A 14,534-nucleotide genomic window follows, 5' to 3' on the forward strand; every position below is an offset into this window, starting at 1 on the left:
TGGGAGCCATGGAGGAAGGGCCTGGCCCAGCACTCACGGGCGCTCTCTAGTGGCTGCTTCAGGGAGAGGAGATGGTGGTCTACATGGTCCTAGGAGGGGGGGGGGGGGGTCGGGGAGAGCAGGTAGGCCTTAGGCGGGACCCTCCCGGGAGCCCGTATATTCTGACACCCACTTCTTTGTTCCCCCATCAGGTGGCTGACATGGAGTCACTGACCATCTGGGAGCAGCACACAGCCACGCTCTGCAAGGTGAGCCACCCCTGCTCAGGTGCTGGGGCCATGGCAGCTTTCTCCAGGCCGAGGGGAGGCAGCCCAGCCCTTCTTGTCTCCTTGTCCCTTAGGACCCCCGCCGTGGCTTTGGCATTGCCATCTCCGGAGGCCGGGACCGGTCCAGCCAATCCGTGGTGGTGTCCGATGTGGTACCAGGAGGCCCTGCGGAGGGCAGACTCCAGTGAGGACCATTGGAGGCCACCAGGCCACTGGGGGAGGGCGGGCTGGCATGACCCGAGCCCGAGGCTGGGGAGCCAGCGCCTGGCGCCTGGCTGCTCTGTCAACACAGCTTTGGCAAGGACAACCGGGCAGAGCCAGTCTGGGGAGTGCCATGTCCCGAAGGCATTTCCTGGTTTTTCCTTCTATGGTCATCGTGGCCTCAGGGCCCTCCTGGAACAGAAAAATCCTGGAAACATTTTTTTTTTTAATTGGCAGGCAGGGGAGGCCCGTAGTTCTGAGACCCTGGGGATAGGAGATTCCTGGAAATGTTGTGTTCAAATGGCTCTGGGACCCAAATGACTGATAGGTGATACAGACTTGGTTGAACCCAGATTTGGAGATGATGTTTTCAGAAAGGGAAGAAAAACAAACACACATACACACACACACACACACAAACACTCTTCCCTCTTTGTGATTAAGTTGCCCTCATTTCATAGATGGGAAAATTGAGGGCAGGACGGAGAAATGTGTTTGTGAACCTGGAGATCCCTATGAGTTAAACCAGGATTACTTTGGAGGCTGAGATGGGAGGATCGCGGTTCAAAGCCAACCTGGGCAGGAAAAACATCTGTGAGACTCTTAGCTCCAACGAACTACCAGTAAACCAGAAGTAGAGCCATGGCTCAAAGTAGTAGAGTGCTAGCCTTGAGCAAAAGAGCTCAGAGACAGTGTCGAGGCTCTGAGTTGAAGCCCCTGGACTGATGAAAACAACCATCATCAACAACTACTACAACAGACTTTATAGACCTGGAATTTCTGAGGGCTTTTTTGGGGGAGGGTGGGAGGGGTGGCTTAGGGTGACTGGATGTGAGGGCCACCTCCCTGAGACCCGTCTCCTCCCTCAGAACTGGGGACCACATCGTCATGGTGAACGGGGTCTCTGTGGAAAATGTCACTTCTACTTTTGCCATTCAGATTCTCAAAACCTGCTCCAAATTGGCCAACATCGTAAGTCATTCCTGGGGTGTAGGGGAGGACCCCAGGTGCACAGAGTCTCGAGACCCCTGTCCTGTCTCTCTTGGGTGGAACCTCTTTTTTTTTTTTGTTTTTGGTCATGGGGCTTGAACTCTGGGCCTGGGCGCTGTCCTTCAGCTCTTCACTCAAGGCTAGCCCTCTACCACTTGAAGCACAGCACCACTTCCGCCTTTTTCTGTGTATGTGGTGCTGAGGAATCGAACCCAGGGCCTCAGGCATAAGGGGCAAGCACTCTACCACTGAGCCACTGAGCCACCTTCCCAGCCCCCCCCCCCTTTTTTTTTTTCATATAGGCCCTGGGGCTTGAACTCAGGGCTTAGGTGTTATCCCTAACCTTTTTTGTTTTTCACTCAAGGCTGGTGCTATACTACTTGAACCACAGCTCTACTTTCAACTTTTTTTAGTGGGTAATTGGAGAGAAGAGTCTCACAGACTTTTCTGTTGGGGTTGGCTTTGAACTATGGTCCTCAGATCTTAGCCTCCTGAGTGTCTGGGATTACAGGTGTGAGCCACCAGCGCCTGACTTTCTGCGGAGGGGTGGGGGGGGGGGGAACTCAGTGCCTTAAGCATGCCAGGAAAGTGCTCACCACTGAGCCATACCCCAGCACTTGTGCACAATTTGCAGCTTAGGTCGAGGCCCAGGCAAGCACTCTACTGAGCTACCTTCCCAGCGCTGGGTGCCACCCCGTGGAAGGTGTTGTTTCTGGGTGTCCCAGTCTGCCCCCTTCCCCTTCCCAGACAGTCAAGCGGCCCCGTCAGGTCCAGCTCCCTGCTACCAAGGCCAGCCTTCCTGGCCCAGGGCACCAGGAATCGGACGAGGAGGACGGGCATGCCCGGGGCTACGAGGGAGGCTCGTCCAGTGGCTCGGGGCGCTCCTGGGGCGAGCGATCGCGCCGGCCCAAGGCCGGGCGCCGGAGCCGGGCTGGCAGCCATGGGCGCCGGAGCCCGGGTGGCGGCTCGGAGGCCAACGGGCTGGCCCTGGTGTCTGGCTACAAGCGGCTCCCCAGGCAGGACGTGCTCATGAAGCCTGTGACATCGGTGCTGGTGAAAAGAAGCAGCAGCGAAGGTGAGCGTGCGGGGCTCAGCGTGGCTGAGGGGTGGGGGCGTGGCGTTCCCCCCGACCCACCAAAAAGGAAACTGCTGTTGCTGACCTACCATGTCTGGCCTTTGGTTGTGTGTGCTCCACCAAAGAATGACCCCAAAGATCTCTATCGGACTCCCCAGGACCTGCGGCGACCTCACTTCCCAGGGCAGAAGGGATTCTGTGGGTGGTATCAAGCTTAAGGCCCCCCTCCCCTCTGGGGGGGACCCTCCTGGATCCCCTGGGGTCTAGCAGGGACCAGGATCACCATAGGATCCTCATTGAGAGATGCCTGATTTTGGGGAGTCTGAAGAAGCAACTCTTGTTTTTTTTTTTTTTTTTTTGCCAGTCCTGGGACTTGAACTCAGGCCTGGGCACTGCTCCTGAGCTGCTTTTGCTCAAAGCTAGCACTTTACCACTTGAGCCACAGCACCTCTTCTGGCCTTCTCTGTGTATGTGGCATTGAGGAATCGAACCCAGGGCCTCATGCATGCTAGGCAAGCACTCTACCACTGAGCCACCTTCCCAGCCATTAATTCTGTATTTAAAAAGAAAATTATTAAGTAATTAATTTTTTCTTTCTTTTTCTTTTTTGACAGTTGTAGGGTTTGAACCTAGGGTCTGGGCACTGTCCTTGAGCTCTTTTGCTCAAGGCTAGAGCCCTACCACTTTGAACCACAGCACCACTTCTGGTTTTTTCTTTTTTTAGTTTTTTTAAAAAATTTTTTCTGTCATGGGGCCTGAACTCTGGGCCTAGGTGCTGTCCCTCATCTCTTTGGCTCAAGGCTAGCACTTTTACTACTTGAGCCATAGCACCACTTCTGTATTTTTCTGCTTATGTGGTGCTGAGGAATTGAACCCAGGGTCTCATGCTTGCCTGGCATGCATGAGACCTTTTCGGACAGTTAATTGGAGATAAGACTCTCATGAACTTTCCTGCCCAGGCTAGCTTTGAACTGCAATCCTCAGATCTCAGCCTCCTGAGTAGTTAGGATGGCTCTCAGCTGTATTTTTATTTTATTATTTTAATTTAATTTAATTTTTTGCCAGTCCTAAGGCTTGAATTCAGGGCCTACACACTGTTCCTGACCTTCTTTTGCTCAAGGCTAGCACTCTACCACTTGAGTCACAGCACCATTTCTAGCTTTTTCTGTTTATGTGGTACTGAGGAATCAAACGCATGCATGCTAGGCAAGCATTCTACTATGAAGCCATATTCCCAGCCCTATATTTGTTTAAAAATTTTTATTGTCAATCATGGGGCTTGAACTTGGCCTGGGCGCTGTCCCTGAGCTCTTCAGATAAAGAAAAGTCCTCTACCACTTGAGCCACAGCGCCACTTCTGATTTTCTGGTGGTTAATTGGAGACAAGAGTCTCACAGACTTTCCTGCCCAGGCTGCTGGCTTTGAAGCTTGTTCCTCAGATCTCAGCCTCCTGAGTAGCTAGGATTACAGGCGTGAGCCACGGGCGCCCGGCCACACCATGACTTTTATTTATTTATTTTGATGGTGTTGGGGCTTGAACTGAGGTCCTCCTGCTCGGCTTCCTTGCTCATAGCTGGTGCTCTACCACTTGAGTCATGCCTCCAGCACTGCTTTTTGCTAGTTAGAGATAAGAGTCTCACAGAGGTCTCTGCCCAGGCTGACTTCAAACTATGATCCTCCAGCTCTCAGCCTCCAGAGTAGCTAGGACTTGAAGGCATGAGCCCCTGGTGCTGGCTTCCACATCGTTGATTTTAGTTAGAAGGACTCACATCCTGAGAACTGTCATTGTGATGACCTCCCCGACAGAGGCCACCAATGTCGGCCTCAGGATGACTTGTGATGTCACCAATGATGTCACACCCCTTTTCTCCAGGGCTTGTCACTGTTGGGGTTGAGGAATCATAACCCCCATGATGCTATCTGTATTCAGGTGATGGGCTGGGAGGGTCCATTTTTAGCCCATGCCGATCTTGAGCCCTACCTCAGTTTCCCTCCTTATCCTACAGAGTTTGGGGTGAAGCTGGGCAGTCAGATCTACATCAAGCATATCACAGATTCAGGCCTTGCAGCGCGGAACCGTGGGCTGCAGGAAGGGGACCTCATCCTGCAGGTGAGCTTGACCTTCTTGTCCTGTAAGTGGTGAAACTGAAGCAGGGGGCGGGGCAGTGCCACCTGTCACTCAGCGAGGTTGCAGAGCCAGGTTATGGGCATTTCCTTCCCTGTTCTTGGAGATGGTTAGGTACAGAATAGCTCTTCCTTCCAAATTGTTGGAATCCATGATCAAATTTTGGTTTCTAGTATCCCCAAGGTTTTCTGGGTATTTAAATTCTGTTTGTTGGGCTGGGAAGGTGGCTCAGTGGTAGAGCGCTTGCCTTGCATGCTTGAGGCCCTGGGTTCAATTCCTCAGCACCCATAAGCAAAAAAAAAAAAAGCCAGAAGTGGTGCTGTGGCTCAAGTGGTAGAGTGCTAGCCTTGAGCTGAAGAGCTGAGGGGCAGCGCCCAGACTCAGAGTTCAGGCCCACGACCAGACCCAAAATAAAAAAAACAAAACAAATAAATTCTGTTTGTCAGTCATGGGGCTTGAACTCTGGGTTTGGGCGATGTCCCTGCACTCTTCAGCTCAAGGCTAGTGCTCTACCGCTTGAGCCACAGTGCCACTTCCGATTTTCTAATGGCATATTGGAGATAAGGGTCTTATGGAGGCCGGGCGCTGGTGGCTCACGCCTGTAATCCTAGCTACTCAGGAGGCTGAGATCTGAGGATCGCGGTTCAAAGCCAGCCCGGGCAGGAGAGACCGTGAGACTCCTATCTCCAATAAACCACCAGAAAACCGGAAGTGGCGCTGTAGCTCAAGTGGTAGAGCGCTCGCCCTGAGCTGAAGAGCTGAGGGACAGCGCCCAGGACCAGAGTTCAAGCCCCACGACCGACAAAAAAAAAAAAAAAAAAAAGAGTCTTATGGACTTTCAAGACCAGGCTGGCTTTGAACCATGATCCTCAGATCTCAGCCTCTTTAGTAGCTAGGATTACGGACGTGAACTACCAGTGCCTGGCTAGGTATTCAAATTCTGTAGACAGCTCAGTACTGTGTGGATTCCTAGACCCTCTCTCTCCAGGTCTAGTGGCCCTGACTCAGAAGAACTGTCCCGCCTCACTGACTAGATTCCATCCTTAGAAGTCTTTCTTGTGATTCCCAGGGTATGCTTTGCAGCATACTTCTAATTCATTATTCCAATTGTCTCCTTGGGGTGACCTGTTTGTGGGGACTGTGAGGAATTTGTCTGTTGCTGGTGCTTTGGGACACACACTAGTCCCTCCCCCTAGAATTCCCCCAAGACACTCTCAAGAGAAAATGTCAGAAGTGGATCCTCTGTGAACAGAGTTGGCACCAAGTCCTTTCTAAAATCCCTTTCTGAGGATTTGAGTTTTCTAATCCCCTCCTTTGATGTCTATTTCAAGTTCTTCTCAGAGATATATTTCTACTAAATTCTAGGAATTGTGACCCCCCCCCCAACCTTCACTTCTTTCCTTTTTTTGCCAGTGTTGGGACTTGAACTCAGGGCCTGGGTGCTGTCCCTGAGCCTCTCTGTGTTCAAGGCTAGCGCTCTGCCACTTGAGCCACAACGCCACTTTCAGCTTCTGTTCATGTGGTACTGAGGAATTGAACCCAGGGCTTCATGCATGCTAGGCAAGCACTCTACCACTGAGCCACATTCCCAGCCCCCCCTTTTTTTTGTTGGTTGTCGGTTGTGGGGCCTGAACTCTGGGCCTGGACGCTGTCCCTCAGCTCTTCAGCTCAAGGCTAGCGCTCTACCACTTAAACCACAGAGCCACTTCCAGCTTTTTCTGCTCATATGAGGAATGGAACCCAGGGCCTCATGCATGCAAGGCAAGCACTCTACCACTGAGCCACCTTCCCAGCTCTTACCCTCCCCCTCCTTTTTCCCCTCCCCCTTTTTGTTTTCTGCTATTGAGGGTGAGCTCAGAGCCTGACTTATGCTAGGCAGGTGTGCTACCTCTTTAGCCCCGCCCCTCCCCGCAGCCCCGCCCTTCACGACAGCCATGCCCACCCGCATCCTAAATCCATATTAAACACGCCTCCCTCCTGTAATTTGAGCCAAGCGTTGGCACTTGAACCACGCCCCATAGTCGTAACCACGCCCCACCAGGTGACCACGCCCCGTTACATGACCGTGCCCCATTACGTAGCCACGCCCACTACTTTCCCACACCTTCACGTGAATGGAGTCCTTGTAATTTCAGCCACGCCCCCACCACTGGAGCTTAGCCTCCCACTTCCTCCTTGTGTCTGTTTCCAGGATCTTAGTGTTCACCCCCTTTCCTTCAGATACAGTGGTTTTTGTTGTCACCCTCAAGATCTCCCCTAAACAAACATCCCCTCTCAGGAGATGTTTGCAGCCCTCTTCCCTGGTTGGAAACTGCCAGTTTCTAGAACTTTGTGGACCCCGCAGCAAAGTTCCAGTTCTCATTTTTGTCCCCAGGAAAAGTATCTGTTTCTATTCCCACCCCAACCAAGCTATCCGTGTCTAGTATCCCCCACCTCCCACTCACCGGCTTGCTCGCTTCCTCCCCTGTCCCTGCAGATCAATGGCGTGTCCAGTGAGAACCTGTCGCTGAGTGACACGCGGCGGCTCATCGAGAAGTCGGAGGGGAAGCTGACCCTGCTGGTGCTCAGGGACCGAGGGCAGTTCTTGGTGAACATCCCCCCGGCCGTCAGCGACAGTGACAGCTCCTTTCTGGATGGTGAGGGGCGGGGATGGCCTCCGGAGCTCGGTCTTTCAGAGACTCAGAGTGACTGGGGCCCCTTTTGCTTGGGGTGGGTGGGTCTAGATGTTGCCCTCCATGAGACGGGGCCGGGCTGGCCGGCGTGGCTGTGGCCGACGCGTTGTCCCTTCTCTGCAGACATCTCAGACCTCAACTCGGAATCATCGCAGGCGCCACCACCCCACGTCCCGCCACCGCCGGGGCAGAGGCAGAGGACCGCCCAGGCCAGCCCCGCCCACTCCCCGGCGTGCGTACCCGGGAGGGGGCGTGGCGTGCGCCGGGGGGGCGTGGTGTACTCAGGGGCGTGGCTTCCAGCACAGCCTCTGCTCTTCCCCGCTGCCCTCCCTCCCATCCATTTCCCCTCGGGAGCAGCACCAGGATTTAAACACAGGCCCTTGAGAGCTTTCTTGTCCACTGCTGGTGATACTCTACCATTGGAGCTACACCCTGTCTGTTTTTGCTGGCTGATTGGGGATGAGAGATTCCTGAATGCCGAGATGACAGGCATGCATCCGCACATCAAGCCTGTATATATATATATATATATATACCCCTTAGCTTAAAAATGTATTTCACATTCTTTTATTTATTTTTAAAATGTTTATTGTTGTTATAAAGGTGATATACAGAGAGGTTACAGTTACATAAGTCAGGTACAGAGTACTTTTTTGTTTTTCTTGTTGTCAGTCCTAGGGCTTGAACTCAGGGCCTGGGCACTGTCCCTGAGCTATTTTTTGCTCAAGGCTAGCTCTCTACCACTTTGAGCCATAGCACCACTTCCGATTTTCTGGTGGTTAATTGGAGATAAGAATCTCTCGGACTTCCCTACCCTGGCTGGCTTCAAACCCCAATCCTTAGATCTCGGCCTTCTTTTTTTTTTTTTTTGGGTCCGGTCGTGGGGCCTGTACTCTGGGCCTGGGCACTGTCCCTCAGCTCTTCAGCTCAAGGCTAGCGCTCTACCACTTGAGCCACAGTACCACTTGGGCTTTTTTCTTTTTGCTTATGTGGTGCTGAGGAATCAAATCCAGGGCCTCAGGCATGCAAGGCAAGCGCTTTACCACTGAGCCACCTTCTCAGCCCCATAGATCTCGGCCTTCTGAGTAGCTAGGATTACAGACATTACCATCAGTGCCAGGCAGAGTACATTTCTTTTGGACATTGTCACTCCTTCCCTTGCTCTCTCCCCGTTTATCCCTTAGCTTTTTCATTAAAGGCTGGTGTTCCACCACTTGAGCCACAGCTCCACTTCCAACCTTTTTCTGGTTAATTGGAGATAACAGTCTCCTAGACTTTCCTTCCCAGGCTGGTGTTGAACCTTGACCAACAGATCTTAGCTTCTTGAGGATTACAGGCATGAGCCACTAGTGCCCAGCTTTTATAGCTTTTGGTAATAAAATAATAATCTGGATGTGATGGCACACACCTATTATCCAAACCCCTGGGATGGAGAGATGGGAGGATCTAGAGTTCCAGGCTAACCTGGGCTACCTAGTGAGACCCTGACTCAAATAAAGAAAAAGAAGCTGGGTGCCAATGGCTCACACCTGTAATCCTAGCTATTCAGGAGGCTGAGATCTGAGGATCGTGGTTCAAAGGCAGCCAGGGAAGGAAAGTCCATGAACCTCTTTTATCACCAGTGAACCACCAGAAAATCCGAAATGGTGTTGTGGCTTGAAGTGGTAGAGCACTAGCCTTGAGCAAAAGAGCTCAGGGACAGCGCCCAGACCCTGAGTTCAAGTCCCACGACCAACAAAAATAAAAATAAATAAAAAGACAAGAAACAATAATGTAAGAAAACCAAGAACAGCAAAATGCCCATTGACATTTGCTCCTGTCTCACCCTGACCCTGTCTCCTTCAGTGAGAGCCCCCAGTTTCGGCGGGAGAGGTCAGTGGATTCCAGGACTATCTCAGAACCAGGTGAGCAGCAGGGAGGTGGGTAGTGATGCCGAGCTCTGTGCCTCTGGCTTTTCTGATGCCTGCTAGCAAAGCTGTTACAGGCAGCGCTGGAGGAAGTAAGAGGAGAGGGGTAGGACCTCCTAAAGCCAAGGCAGCTTTGGGGGAAGAAACTGGATTTTCTTTTTCTTTCCAGACTCACCCAGAGAAAGCAACTATGACATTTACAGGGTGCCCAGCCGTCAGAGCTTGGAGGATCGTGGGTGTGTACTCTAGAAACTGCCTGAGACGCCCCGCCCATATCCTGGGTCTGCCTTCCCCCTTTCCATAACCCTATCTTCCCAAGTGGGAGCAACCGCCATATGGACAAATTGGGAAACTGAGGCCCAGACTGTTGGCAAGGGCTCTCCAAGGCTTCTGGGCCTAGCACAACCCCTGCCCCCCCATCTCCCCGTTCCCTGGCCTGACCTGTTCCCTTGTACCCACAGGTACAGCCCTGACACACGGGTTGTCCGCTTTCCTAAGGGCATGCACATTGGGCTGCGGCTGGCTGGTGGTAATGATGTGGGCATCTTCGTGTCCGGGGTACAGGCGGGCAGCCCAGCTGACGGCCAGGGCATCCAGGAGGGAGACGAGATACTGCAGGTGACTGGGGATGTGTGTGTGTGTGTGTGTGTGTGTGTGTCCTTGTGTGTGGGGGTGGGTGACAGGTCCTGCTCGTGGCTACACTGAATTGTGTGTATGCCCTGTGGGTTACTCTGGAGATTCTGACCCTCAGAGGACATTTATTTAATGGTTTATCTCCCATTTGTGTCACCATCTTGTCCTTGTCATGACCTTGTCATCCCGTTATCCCCTTCTGTCCTGATCATGAGCCTTGCTCGTGTCCTGGTCTTGTCATGAATGTCCCAGCCATGTGATCGCGTCCCGCGCACAGCGCACCGGTGTCCTGACTGGCTCCATGTTCTTCCCACCACTCCGTTTTGTCCTTTTCGGCGTCACCCTGTGTCCATGTCCTTGCAGGGGCCTGACCACGGCTTCACTCTGGCCACAACTCCGCTGTGATCCAACCCGCTTCCTCATCCGCTCCCTCTGCCTCCGTTCTTCCCCACCCTTCTTCTAGTCCCTGCTCCAACTGCTCTTGCTGCTACCATTCACTGGCATCAGAGCTGAGAATCTGAGATTTTGTGTGTGTGTGTGCACATGCATGTGCACTGGTACCAGGGCTTGAACTTGGGGCCTGAGCACTGTCCCCTAGCTTTTTCACCCAAGGCTGGAGCTCTATCCCTTAAGCCACAGCTCCACAATTCTGGCTTTTTGGTGGCTGACTGGAGATAAGAGTCTCACAGACTTTTCTTCCCGGGGCTGACTTTGAGCCTCCATCCTCAGATCTCAGCCTCCTGAGTAGCTAGGATGACAGGCGTGAGCCACCAGTGCCTGGCCCAGGTGTCCTTAGAGTCTGGGGTGCAGTGGATGGCACCAGAGTGGACCCCTCATCTGGTCCCTGTCCTGGTAGGTGAATGACACGCCCTTCCGGAACCTGACCCGAGAGGAGGCCGTGCAGTTCCTGATGGGACTGCCTGCAGGAGAGGACATGGAACTCGTGACCCAACGGAAGCAGGACAGTGAGTGTGAAGGGGTCCCCGTGTGTGTATGTGTGTGCGTGAGTGCGTGCGTGCGTGTGTGCGTGTGTCACTGCAGGTGGCAGCCCCGGGATGAGTGCAGGGTAGGGCCTGTGGCCCAAGCTTGAGCCTGCGTATGTGTCTGTGTTAGGGCTGCGTCCCGTGGGAGGGGAGGACTGGATCCTGGGTGGGGACGGAGGGTCAACCACGCCCCTTCTGTTCCCAGTCTTCAAAAAGATGGTGCAGTCCCGCGTGGGCGATTCCTTCTACATCCGCACGCATTTCGAGCTGGAGGCTAGCCCGCCCTCCGGCCTGGGCTTCACCCGTGGCGATGTCTTCCACGTGGTGGACACGTTGTACCCGGGCGCTGGGCAGAGGCACAGCAGAGGAGGCTACTGGCTGGCTGCACGCATGGGCCGCGACCTCCGGGAGCAGGAGAGAGGCATCATTCCCAACCAGAGCAGGTGGGCCAACCCTGTGCAGATGCTGGGCCTTGGATGACCTCGAATGATTCTAGCCCTGAGTCCTTCAACAGCTCTCACCTGCTGTGTCCTCTTTGGCCTGGGATGTGACCCTGAGGATTAGCATTTCCACATCTTTTTTTTGGGGGTGGGGGTTGAATTCAGGGCCTGGGCGCTGTCCCTGAGTTCTTCAGCTCAAGGCGAGTTCTCTACCACTTGAGCCACAGTACCACTTCCAGTTTTCTGGTGGTTTATTGAAGAGTCTCATGGACTTTCCTGCCTGGGCTAGCTTTGAATCTTGATCCTTAGATCTCAGCCTCCTGAGTAGCTAGGGAGACAGGCTTGTGCCACCAGCACCCAGCTTCATATCTTTTTTTTTTTCTCTTCTCTTTTTCCTTTTTTTACTGCTCCAGGACTTAATTTAGGGCCTGTGTGCTATCTCTGAGCTTTGCCACTCATGGCTGGTGTTTTACCACTTGAGCCACAGACTCACTTCTGGCTTTGAACTGCAATTGTCAGATGTCAGCCTCCTGAGTAGCTAGAATGACAGCATGAGCCACCGGTGCCCGGCCCATGTGTTTATCTTTGGGGTGGTTTTGTGCCATCTGGTTGGCTATCTCTCACCCTCTTCTTCCCAGGGCTGAGCAGCTGGCCAGCCTGGAAGCCGCTCAGCGGGCTGCAGGCTTGGGGCCTGGATCATCTTCGGGTTTGAATGCCAGAGCTGAGTTCTGGAGGCTTCGGGGACTTCGGCGGGGGGCCAAGAAGACCACCCAGCAGAGCCGTGAGGACCTGTCGGTGCTGACCAAACAGGGCCACTACCCACCCTATGAGCGTGTGGTGCTGAGAGAAGGTGGGCTGGGCTGGGCCCGGGGTGGGAGCCGGGCTGGGTGGGAGCCAGGCTGGGTGGGAGTCCCCAACATTGCCCTCAAGCTGACATCTTCACAGCGTCCTGCCTTGAAAGACTTGCTTGTAGTTATTGAGGGGGCCAAGAAGAGTTGTTGAACATCTGTCCTATTTCTAGAATGCAAAGCTTATTAAGTATATATATTATTATATCTATTAAGTATTAACAGACTGTGAATGGAAAATATTCCCAGAATGACTGTGTGCCTGTGCACAACACAGAGGAAAGGTTTCCTTGTCTGTCTAAAGCTGTAGGGCAGGGCCAGGGTCTGCGAATCCTGGTGTTAGTCATCTGGTGATGGCTGGATTCCTTTGTTGTCTGTCCTGGGGCATGAACTCAGGGCCTGGACACTGTCCTAGAGCCTCTTTATGATTAAGGCTAGCATTCTACTACGTTAAGCCACAGCGCCACTTCCAGTTTTTGAGTGGTTAACTGGAGATTTCTGTCCAGGCTGGCTTTGAACCGTGATCCTCAGATTTCAGCCTCCTGAGTAGTAGCTAGGATTATAGGTGTGAGCCACTGGCACCTGGCTCCCTGAATTTCTTTGCTCAAGGCCAGCCCTCTGCTGCTTGAGCCACAGTCTCATGTGCTTTCCTGCCAGGGCTGGCTTCAAACTGCGATCTTCAGATCTCAGCCTCCTGAGTAGCTTGGATGACAGGTGTGAACCACCGGCACCCAGCGGGAGATATAGTTTTTCTCATCAGGCAGTTTAATATAGAGGATGTGGACAGAGGAGTCAAGCACCCAAGACATTAGGAGTCTCTGCTAAATACAGGATTCCAATTTTTGTCTTTGTCTCTGTTCCTCAGCCAGCTTCAAACGCCCAGTAGTGATCCTGGGACCTGTAGCTGACATTGCCATGCAGAAGTTGACAGTGGAGATGCCTGACCAGTTTGAAATTGCAGGTAAAAACCAAAAACCAACCAAACAAAGAAAAAACAGCTGTGTGCTGGTGACTCATGCCTGGAATCCTAGCTACTCAGGAAGCTGAGGATCACGGTTTAAAGCCAGCCCAGGCAGGAAAGTCCCGGAGAGACTCTTATCTCCAATTCACCACCAGAAAACCAGAAGTGGGGAGCTGGGAAGGTGGCTCAGTGGTAGAGCGCTTGCCTTGCATGCTCGAGGCCCTGGGTTCAATTCCTCAGCGCCCCATAAGCAAAAAGAAAAAAGCCGGAAGTGGCACTGTGGCTCAAGTGGTAGAGTGCTAACCTTGAGCTGAAGAGCTGAGGGACAGCATCCAGGCCCAGAGTTCAGGCCCCACGACTGGACCTAAAAAAAAAAAGAAAAAAAAAAAAAGAAAACCAGAAGTGGTGCTGTAGCTCAAGTGGTAGAGCACTCACCTTGAGCTGGAGCTGAGGGACACCCCCAGGCCTAGAGTTCAAGCCCCATGACCGACGACAAAAACAAACACACACACACACACAAAACCCCCAAAAAACCAAACCAGGTCTCAAGGGGTACAGGTGCTGTTACAGAGGCTGAGATCTGAGGATCACAGTGTGAAGCCAGCCTGCGGAGGAAATCTGTGAGAGCCTTATTTCCAATGAACCAGGGGGAGAAAAAAAAGAAGTGGAGGTATAGCTCAAATGGTGGAGCAATAGCCTTGAACAAAATGAACTCAGGGACAGTACCTAGGCCCTGAGTTCAAGCCCCAGGGCCAGTGCACACACACACACACACACACACACACACACACACACACACACACACGTAGATTAAGGCCCTAGATAGCAGGGGCAGGCAGGCCTGGAGCACTCTGAACTCTCCTGCGGGGAATGGAGTGTTTTGGTGTGGGAAGCTGCCTTTTAGCTCTGTGGTTCAGAGCCTCTATCTGCCAACTGGGGCCAGTGCCAGCCCCTTTGCCCTGAACCCAATGCTGGGTTGCAGCTAGCATGAACTCTTGCTGCTGCTCCAACTTCCCTCCAGGATGACGGGAGCCATGATGGGTTCTTGAGCTGGGGAGGCGGGCGGGGGAGGGGGGGAAGCCAGGTTAGAGGTGAGTGTGAGGCGTGAGTCACCTTCCCTTCCACAGAGAGCGTGCTGAGGACAGACAGCCCATCCAAGATCATCAAACTGGACACAGTGCGCGTGATCGCAGAGAAAGTAAGTGCAGCCCTGCGCACGAAGGGGAAACTGAGGCCCAGGCATCCAACCACATGGTCTTTTCTCTCCCCTGCCCCCTCCTTTGTGAAGTGTGGAGGGGACCCAGGGCAGATTGGCATCTGGATGGGAGCTTCTGGGGTCCACTCTGACCTCAGAATCTTCATCTTTCCATCCCCCCCGTCCCACCCCCTCACTCCCGCCCTGCCTTTCTCTGGCTCCCCATTCTGCTGTCTGG

At 53.2% G+C, this 14,534-nt stretch overlaps 1 protein-coding gene across 1 annotated transcript in view; it reads left to right on the forward strand.

Moving 5' to 3' along the window:
- Tjp3 (tight junction protein 3) overlaps nt 1–14,534 on the forward strand; it is a 28,870-nt gene that overhangs the window by 11,850 nt on the left and 2,486 nt on the right. Inside the window, exons 2-16 of the mRNA XM_042693755.1 lie at nt 192–248; nt 341–450; nt 1,337–1,439; nt 2,205–2,532; nt 4,539–4,642; nt 7,134–7,293; nt 7,453–7,561; nt 9,175–9,233; nt 9,406–9,472; nt 9,698–9,854; nt 10,726–10,834; nt 11,058–11,295; nt 11,931–12,142; nt 13,006–13,101; nt 14,229–14,299. Of these exons, the coding sequence (XP_042549689.1) occupies nt 201–248; nt 341–450; nt 1,337–1,439; nt 2,205–2,532; nt 4,539–4,642; nt 7,134–7,293; nt 7,453–7,561; nt 9,175–9,233; nt 9,406–9,472; nt 9,698–9,854; nt 10,726–10,834; nt 11,058–11,295; nt 11,931–12,142; nt 13,006–13,101; nt 14,229–14,299 (1,971 nt within the window). The 5' untranslated portion in view covers nt 192–200. The remainder of the gene's footprint in view (nt 1–191; nt 249–340; nt 451–1,336; nt 1,440–2,204; nt 2,533–4,538; nt 4,643–7,133; nt 7,294–7,452; nt 7,562–9,174; nt 9,234–9,405; nt 9,473–9,697; nt 9,855–10,725; nt 10,835–11,057; nt 11,296–11,930; nt 12,143–13,005; nt 13,102–14,228; nt 14,300–14,534) is intronic.

The sequence above is a fragment of the Dipodomys spectabilis genome, unplaced genomic scaffold (assembly GCF_019054845.1).
Source record: "Dipodomys spectabilis isolate Male_0828 unplaced genomic scaffold, ASM1905484v1 ptg000173l, whole genome shotgun sequence".
Taxonomy (NCBI): Eukaryota; Metazoa; Chordata; class Mammalia; order Rodentia; family Heteromyidae; genus Dipodomys; species Dipodomys spectabilis.